This window comes from Danio rerio, chromosome 3 (assembly GCF_052040795.2).
Source record: "Danio rerio strain M-AB ecotype USA chromosome 3, GRCz13ab, whole genome shotgun sequence".
In the NCBI taxonomy this organism is placed as follows: domain Eukaryota; kingdom Metazoa; phylum Chordata; class Actinopteri; order Cypriniformes; family Danionidae; genus Danio; species Danio rerio.
The window spans coordinates 13,067,329-13,077,132 of NC_141023.1; the positions used below are offsets into that span (position 1 = coordinate 13,067,329).

General features: G+C 34.2%; 1 protein-coding gene across 17 annotated transcripts in view; it reads left to right on the top strand.

Annotated features, from left to right (window-relative positions):
- The window catches only part of ilf3b (interleukin enhancer binding factor 3b), a 35,096-nt gene that overhangs the window by 15,380 nt on the left and 9,912 nt on the right, over positions 1-9,804 (top strand). For 5 of the 17 annotated variants that reach the window (XM_087242120.1, XM_087242131.1, XM_087242122.1 and 2 more), the window contains 9 exons: positions 38-135; positions 728-839; positions 2,184-2,294; positions 2,382-2,587; positions 2,844-2,996; positions 4,789-4,926; positions 5,793-5,906; positions 6,015-6,138; positions 8,444-8,488. In XM_087242120.1, the coding sequence (XP_087098246.1) occupies positions 38-135; positions 728-839; positions 2,184-2,294; positions 2,382-2,587; positions 2,844-2,996; positions 4,789-4,926; positions 5,793-5,906; positions 6,015-6,138; positions 8,444-8,488 (1,101 nt within the window). 17 annotated transcript variants of the gene reach the window in all.

Sequence of the window (9,804 nt, forward strand, 5' to 3'; positions counted from 1 at the left end):
GAAAGGCTGCAAAAAAATACTGTAAATTTGGTTTCAGATGGTTCAGGTATTTGTGACCCTTGTGAAAAGGAGCTAACAGATGCCATCAGTCACGTGGACCGCCAGCAGCGGGAGGACATCACTCAGAGTGCTCAGGTTTGTCCACATTTTATTCTGTTTTTGGTATAGTTTAGCATCTGACCACTTAAAGGGGACCTATTATGCAAAAATCACTTTTATAAGGGATTTAAACGTTGTTGTGTGGCAACAGTGTGGGATTCTAACCAGCCTCTAATGGTAAAAATGAAATAATTTTTGTTTTATAATCACACTTGATAAAAACATTCTCCTTTTGTACGTGTCATCAGAGGGGAAAGCCCCGCCCATTAGTGTCAATCTATCCCTCATTAGCATTGGACGGGAGTTTTGTTTTTGATTCTGCCACCATGCTGACACAAGTATTTGTAACCCCTCCCTCTTTTGAAAAGAGCCCAAACTCATTTGAATTTAAAGCGACAGTCACCAAAGTGATAAATAAGGATCAAGACCTAAAAGGGGCAGATTCAAATAGTTTTAAAGAAATATTTGTGTGGTATTTTTAGCGGAAACTTCACATATACACTCCAGGAACATCAGAGATAATTTTACATTTTGTAAAATTTAAAGCTCTTGTAAAATTTAGAGCTTTTGTAATTTAAAGCTTTAGTATGAGCATAATGGCTGATTGTTGGCTTTTTGAATCACACAGCATGCTTTGAGGCTTTCGGCTTTTGGACAGCTGCACAAAGTGCTCGGCATGGACCCACTTCCTTCAAAAATGCCCAGAAAACCACGCAGTGATACTCCTATTGACTATACAGGTGAGCACCCGGCATTGCTGTTTGACAGTATTTGGCAAGTTTAGTAATTCGCTAAATTATTAGCTACCTTTTACGATGTCTGAAAGTAATTTAGTTGCTCAAGGAATTTAATTATTTGATTCTGTACCACTTGTAGTCCTACTAAATGGAAATGCAGACAATGTAGACAATATTTTAATAATAATTACACTACAATAATTTTGAGTCAAACGTGGCCTCAGCTTTATTTTAAAAAAAAAATGCTATGCTTAAACATTTTAACCAAGTGGAGTATAATGCTTTCAGTTTTATCTTTTTTTTGCAATGACACTGTTTTACATTACATTTATTATCAATGACCTTTTCTTACCCGATTTATTGTTTAAGCATGTGCAGTTTTCTGACCAGTGTAACAGAAAAATAGAATTATTCTACATAATATTGCTCCACTTTGAATTTATAAATGTAATTATGGACTTGTATATTATAATATTATGTATTATACATACATATACATGCGCATACATATACATGCGCATACATATACATGCGCATATATATATATATATATATATATATATATATATATATATATATATATATATATATAAGTTGCAAAAACAACTCTTACAGAAAGAATTAAGGAATGCAAAATTCTACTTTCAGTCTTGAAAGACACTAAGTTTAATTTGAGACATATGGCAAGTAGAATGGATTCAAAACTTTAATAATAAACCTTTTAAAATTCATTTGTTAATGAGAAGAAAATCAAACTCTTAATTCAGCACATGATGAGGTTAATTATCCAAGATGGTGTTTTGGACACGGTAGACTCACTCATGGACATTTACTCCAAAGAGAAGTTGCTTCTAAATGTCAATATTGCAACAGAAACCTAAATGTTAAACCTATATAGAGCATTGCAAGTGTTTTTAATGTCATCAGACAGCACTTTTTATTGGAACAGTACTACTTCACGTTAGACTTTCTCTCTAAATCCATTTCAATAACCTATCCATTTTCTCTCGCTTTAAATAGTCATTGATTAGCTTTTTTATTGCTCTTATTTATTTATGCATTTTTCTTTTGCCTTTAGTTCTCTTATTTACAGCACTTTGGTTTGTTTTAAATGTGCTTCATACATAAAGACTTAATCCTTCTTTTTTTATGTGTAACCTTAAATAGTAGAATATTTATGTATTATTGTTTTCCATTTATTGTTATAAACCTGTCTATAATGTTTAAAAGTGTTATTTATAAGATATTGGTATATTTAGTTTTTGCCATGAAATGGAAAACTGATATGACTATAAACTCAACTTTCTTAATATGAATGAAGCCTGACTTTGTGTTGTCTTTTATCAGTTCAAATCCCACCCAGCACAACCTACGTGCCGCCAATGAAACGACCCATAGAGGAGGAGTCCACCGATGAGAAGAATCCTAACAAGAAGAAGAAGAAGCTGCAGAAGAAATGTAGATGTTCTTCATTTGTTCACAATTTCTTTGTGTGCGTGTTTGCACATTACTGACACACACAACTCTCTATTTCCTGCTGTTCAGCTCCAGACGAGAAAGCGGAGCCTGCACAGGCCATGAACGCTCTCATGCGACTGAATCAGCTGAAGCCGGGCCTGCAGTATAAACTCATCTCTCAGACCGGGCCTGTTCATGTTCCTGTGTTCACCATGTCTGTAGAAGTGGATGGAAAGAACTTTGAAGCCTCCGGTCCCTCCAAACGCACTGCAAAACTACACGTTGCTGTCAAGGTAAGAGACCTATCTGTGGAAAATAAGTCATTCGAGTTGCTTAATGGTCCCATATATATACTTAAAATTACACTTGATGAGCTTTTCCAGTGATTGTTTTGTAAATGGTGTACAATTTACTATGGTATGGTTCAAAAACACATATAGTGTGGCATTTGTACTTGCCATTTAATATAGGATAAAGATTCCCAGAGTAGATTTTTATCTGTGACTTTTTCCAAATCTAGTAGAAACTGACTTTGATCTGTTTCTCCAGGTCTTGCAAGACATGGGTCTGCCCACAGGAATGGACCAGAAGACCACTGAACTGATGAAGGTGGACGAGCCGGTGAGCACACAGGAGACTTTGCCCCCAGTCATCAAAATGGAGCCAGAACCTGTACCAATTACAGAAACCCCAACTGACGAGGTATTGGGATCATCTTTATGACATTGATTAATCAAGCTTGTGGCCAATATTACAGATTGCACTACTCTTCCGTTTTAGTAAAGTAGTCATATGCGTGTACTAGTATAGTTAACGGTCAAAAATAGTTAATATTAATGGTCAAAAGTTGAAGGTTGCTGCGATCATAGTGGCAGATAAGAGGCAGAAGTGGCACAGAAGTCGCTAATGAAATGATTATTTGAGCACAACAATAAAGAAAAATAAACAATACAACTATTTATGAAGGTATTTTCAGGCTTGTTCAGCTAAATCAATTGATCTGAACAACAGAGGCGTTTAAAATTTTCAAAACAAATGTTGTTAACTAAATTAACATCCTGAAAAAGGAAATGTTATGTTTGACGTGATAAATATACCAAATAAATGTACTCTATTGAATGAATTGTATGTTGAACACCAGATCAGCATATTAGAATTATTGACACTGAATACTGGGGTAATGGTGGTAAATGTTCATGTTAGGGCTGGGCAATAAATTGATTTTATTGAGTGTGAAATTCACATTGATTTGTTAGGGTAAAAATGATTTTTATTCACCTGAGAATGTAGTTCCCCTTTACATTTGCCATAGAGAAACACAAACAACATGGCAGCGTCAGCAGTCAAGGAAGATATCAGACAATAGTTTTGGTCTTTTAAAAAAATAATAATAAAAATTTTAAAAAAAGACTGCTAAACAAACGTTCCTGCCAAAAAAGCCGACATAATTCAGGGCTCTGTCACACATTTACTGCTTCTCATGCTTCTCAAAAGTAAAGGGTGAGACAATAATGGACAAGATGTGCATATGAAAGGAATTGTTATCGATCTAATGTTGAATTCCAATGTTTCTGTTTTCGGGTGAGTGACGCAAAAAAACGTTCAGTACAGTAAATATCAACACTGACAAAACTCACTCAATTCACTATTAAAAGCAATCATGCAAATTAAAGCAATAAAATGCAACCCACTAGCCTAATGTGAGTAATTTATAGGAACTGATATAACACAAAATAAAAATGAATAAACCTCTGAATGAATGTTCATTGAAAAACATTAAATAAATCATCTTAAAAAAGGTCCTCATTTTAGCAATCATTATGTGAGCACTTTCACTGTAATTGTAAAAAATGGTTTAGTTGATTTTTATAAAAGTCTTGAATAGTATTGTAAATAGATATTGTTACATTTGATCTTTAAATGACTTCATGAGCTTTCTTTAGCATTTTTATATCCTAGAATTATGAAATGGTAAACTTTTCTGGTGGGAAAAATTTATTTAAATCAAATCAAATTTTCTGTTTAAAAGATCTGGGATTCCAACTAGGACCGCCCAGCCCTAGTTACAGTATTTAAAAAATGCAGTATTTTACATTTTCACAGAATTCATCAATTATTAGCATCTTTGAGCAGAACATTCAAAAGCATTTGTAGGAATAATCATTTAGTTATGTTTTGTTGTTGATGTCTTTATTATAGAGATGCTATTTATAAACTGTTAAAATATAAACAGTTTAAACTGTTTAGGTCTAAATTTTATGTTTATTGTTTACTTTTACTTTAATTTCTTCCATAAAATAGTCATTTGTTGATTTGACAAACTCTAATCTCTCTCAGAACCAAAATGAACAAACTGTCTTTTTTTTCCCCATACATAATGCTTTACGTGCACAAAATTGCATGTCAAACGTAATGTCTTATTTTTACTTTGCATAGCTTAACTTTGGCTGATGAATATATTTTGTATGTTGTTTGGTATTTTCTGCTCTCTCAGAATGCTCGACAGCAGGGACCCATCCTGACCAAACATGGCAAGAACCCAGTGATGGAGCTCAATGAGAAACGCAGAGGGCTGAAGTATGAGCTCATCTCTGAGACCGGGGGAAGCCACGACAAACGCTTCGTCATGGAGGTGAAGGATCACAATCATTCCTGTTTTCCTGTCTTTTTTTTTTTATAAGATTGAGTAGACAACTGTTGATTTATTCAATGAAGTATTCATAGGTTTTGATTTAATAGTTAAAGTTAATAAAAAGATGCAATCAAGAATGTAAATGAAGAGTTCAGATATAGACAAAAACCTCTAAATGCTGTCTGAAATGTTCCCCTAAAATGAGCATTTTTTTCAGCCTCCTATGTTTATTTTCAGTTGTTTTACTTGAAAGTCAATGAAAAAAATGTATTTGTCACTATAAAAATGAATTACTGAGCCTAAATACAGGAGTCTGAGAAGAATTATAATTTTAGTCGAAAATATCAAATGGCTTTTAGAGGTTTTTGCATCTAAACGCTTCATATATAAAATGACAGTGGACATGCAACACTGTCGAGTTTGTCACCATAAAACACTGTATTATAATGTGAAGTCTGATGGATGCTTTAAAAAATGGATCCCAGGGAGAATTTTAAGTTTTCATGCATTGGACTGAAACATGTCATGTTAAGGAAGTAGGAAACATTTACTCTCTCCTCTTCAAAACCTGTTGAACACAAAAGAATCTATTTTGAAGATTGCTGGAAACCTGTTACCATTGACTTCTATAGTAGGACAAACAAACATGATGGAAGTTGGTGGTTACTGGTTTTCAGTTTTCTTCATAATATCATCTTTTGTGTTTAACAGAAGAAAGAAACATGAAAATGTCTCAAGGGAAAGTAAATGATGAGTAAATAATGTTTGGGTGAACTATCCCTTTATTGAAGAATATTTTATTTTGTGGCAATAAATAAATGAACAAGCAAATAAAATGACCGTCAGTGCTGCTTTTTCATCTCCAGGTTGAGATCGATGGACAGAAGTTTCAGGGTACTGGATCCAACAAAAAGGTGGCGAAGGCGTACGCAGCCCTGGCGGCTCTGGAGAAACTGTTCCCAGAAGGCTCCAACTCTGAGGTGAACAAGAAAAAGAAAATGCCTCCAATGGTAGGCCCCATTCCTGCTGTTTTTACTGTCGTTGGCCTAAATATTCTTTGTCTAATCCTGTGATTTTGTTTTTGTCAGCACACTGGATTTGGGATGGTGAGCGGGCCACCCTCTGACATGATGCCTAATCCAAGGGGCAGAGGAAGAGGACGCGGCAGGGGCCGAGGACGGGGATTCAACAACGGTGGAGGATTTAACCAAGGTACTGTTGGAATATTAAGCCAATTCCATGTGTGTTCAATAAAAAAAGATCTGGAGAGGGTTTTCTTCAATTACCCCATTACCCCAATGCAATACTAGGATTAAATTCAAGAGATTCGCAACAGACATACATTTCCTGACTCCAGCATATATACACAACTGATATTAACAGGTGAAGTTTGGTGTAAAGTCACTTATCAGTCATTTTGCAGTCCTATGGCTCTTGTACTCCAGACATACTTCCTCTTTCTGCAACCCTTCTCTGCATACCAGAACTGAACAATTAAGTGCATCTTTAATATATTTCACAACTTTTACAAGCATCATGACAACTTGTAACATGTCTAGACAGCAGTTCTGGAACAAAGACCCCCACCCTAAATTTATTCTTATTCTGCTTATTCTTATTCTGCTTTTTCCACTTGTCAGCAGTTCTTATAAAAAGTATGCAGCGCAGTAAAAGAGGAAGTGTGTCTGGTCAAGATGTGTTGTAATACAATAGAAAAAGATTGCTTAATCTGTTGTTAGTCTAAACACTTTTCTAAAAAAAAAAAAAACACGAATAATAAAAAAAATCCTTTTTTCCAACTTTACGATCAGAAATTGAGTAACCTAATTAAAATTTTTTACATTACTCAGCATCTGTTGTTTTTGCTGCTTCCAGTAGGTTGTTGTTTTGTCCAAATGTGAAATAATGTTCCAGCTAAATAGAGCAAAAACATTTAAAGTGCACTAGAATACTTGCTGTTTCTATTTTTATATATATATATTTTTAAGTATTAAATGTGTAGCTACTGTTCTGAGATTATGCATGTAAATCTGTTCGAAAACTGAATTTTTTGTTTTTTATTTCTAATAGCAAAAAATTGAGTACATACATTTTTGTAATGATAATACTCAATTCTGGAAATTAAGTCAAAGTTTTTAACAGTCATCTCTTTAACTACCCCACCAAGAAGAAAAATATTGGATTGCATTTAACTCCCAATGTCGCTAGTTATTTTTTTTAGTGTTTTTTTTTTTTTTCCTTTTTTTTTTTTTTTTTCTCCACCAACACATCCCATAGTTTCTAAAATATCAAATGGTTGATATGTCGGTTTATGGTAAAAGTGCTGGAATAAATACATATACTATGAAAATCAGAAATTATGAATTGTAATTTATTAAAACGTATTCAAAATAAATTATAGTTGAACACTAAATCATCTTTAGTTTTTGAAGTATGCTATAAAACATTTCAGATTCTCATCTAACATGTTTTTTTTTTAACTAGTAAAACAAACATCAAGTGTAGTAGTGCAACAGGATTGTTTTGATTTTGTTGTAAACAAGCAATACTGTAAAGAATGACTATTAAAAAAAGTATTAAATCACTTTAAAAGCCATGATTTAAAATTGATCAACCATTTGGTAGAGCAGGCAGTCAAAGGGTAAAAACAATTAATTTAAAGGTTGTCCCATCAAAACGTAGTGGGGAAATTTCCATTTTGTGCAGTGTTGCAAATTTTGCTTGGTTTTTTAAGACTAAAGGTGGGCGTACAACGTGAACATTCGGAGGATTAGAAGATTGTACATCTATGGACAAGTCACAAGTGAATTTGTTTGTACGCAGTGACATGACATTTTATGCAGATTTCGAAGCGATTGATTGAAATTTCAAGACAAAAAGCTTTGAAGACATTTAAGAGCGATTTGGTGTTTATTAAGCACTGAGAAACCAGGATACCTGGTCAGCCCATTGATTTATATGTGAATTATAAAGCCTAGTTTGCTGTAAACGATCATTTCTGATCTCTTAAATTCAAGCTGACGGCTCACAGCCATTTTTTAAAAAACTGATCAGGAGTTAGTAAACTGCTCGGCTTGTAAGTCCCTCCCATAATGAGTAGGCCCACACAGAATCTGTGCAAATTTCTGCAGATTTTTAGCCTGTCATGATGTAAACTTGACTTGTGTAAATTTATATTAATTCAGTTTTTAAATGAATTCCAGTAATATTGAATAATATGGAAAATATTAATTTGAACCATTTACAATAGTTTGTGTTGTAAATATTAAAGTTAAAAAGGTATTCTATTTTATTTATTAAATTAACTACAATTCTATAATTGTAATTTTTAGTTTTATTCTGCACAGAAATAGCATAAACTGACTGTAGATTCTGTCTGGCCCTGGTTAGGAGCCACGACCATATGAGCATCAATGGTTTCAACACAACTTTATCTACTGAGTTTGAATGAGAGCAGAAATTTCTCTTTAGATTTAAACATTACACATTCTGATCTGTCCATCTTGTCCTCTTTCAGGTGGATATGGGACGTATGGATATGGTGGCAATAACTCTGGCTACAGTAAGTATTTTCCTGTTTTTCACCAGGGCATTAGAATTTGCTCATGCTTTTAATTTATTATGCTTCTTAATTTATAATTAATGTTTAGTTTTTAACTACATGGCTTATCCATAACTTAAGTTAGGAAGGAGTTTTATGCACTTTAAACTGGGTCTCTATCAATAAGTGCTAAGGTTATTTTCGGATGTTGTATATGTGCCTGTGCTCTATCGTGTTTTCCTTTTGATTTTACATTTCTCTGCTTTGTTGTGCCATGGGACGCAAACTTTCCTCGGCGAAAAACGTGAAATTTTCCCAACATGCCAACGCCACTTTCTGAGGAAAGACCTTCTTGAGGGTGACCGGAGCAGAGAAATCTAAAAAAAAATAAAAAAATAAAAATTCTCCCAGAGAAAGCTGTCTTTGCCCTTGATGATAACTGATTTCGACATTGGCTCATGCTGGTGACCTTTGTCATGGCATGTCTAACACAGAAGACGTCTAATTCTGTGCTTCTCTGCTCTGTCTCACCCTTTAGGTGACTTTGTCTCAGACTCCTATGGCTACCACGAGTTTGCGACATAAACCGTCCAATGTTTTCAATGCGCACGCAAACGTGACACGAAAAAAATAGAGGCAAAGAAAAACAAAACGAAAACCAAACAAAAAAAAAAACACTGGTTACCTGCATAATGAACTTGTTACCTAGTGACGCATCACCCACAATCTCACCTCAAAAACCCTGCGGTCGGCAAACACTGCGGATGTGAACAGGAGTCAATCAAGAAAAAGAAGACGTTGAGACTATGTTTGTGCCGTGATCGGCTCATTTGAGCAGTCTGATGAGTGGATGAAAGAGTAGCAGACTGGCATTTTTCATCATTTCATACTGTATCTTCCCTGCAGCTCAAATCACTGTACAAGCCATCTATTGCCTATGATTAAGTAGTCTTTCCTGGACAAATAAAAGTCCCTGATGGGTGTTTTTTTTAATTAAGTCACTTCCATACATTGCCATGTTTTTACTGTTTTATTTATTTTTCTTTCTTTAATTGTGGTGAATGCCATTTCTTTGTGAAGAACGAGGCGCAGATTTTTAACATCAGAATATTGTCAATTCTGTGAACTAATGCATAAATGGGGTATATTTGCTGCATTTTCATTTTTAACTTTGATGATTGTGGATTTTTTTTTTTTTTACAATAAATTCGAGTTACTTCACAAGTCTGAGATCTTTTTAAAGTTGTTGTTCCTTGTAAAACAAGTGCATATGTTTGGCATTATCAACTATAAGGTATGCCTTTGCTATGCGTGTTTGAGACATTTTTGCTATTATT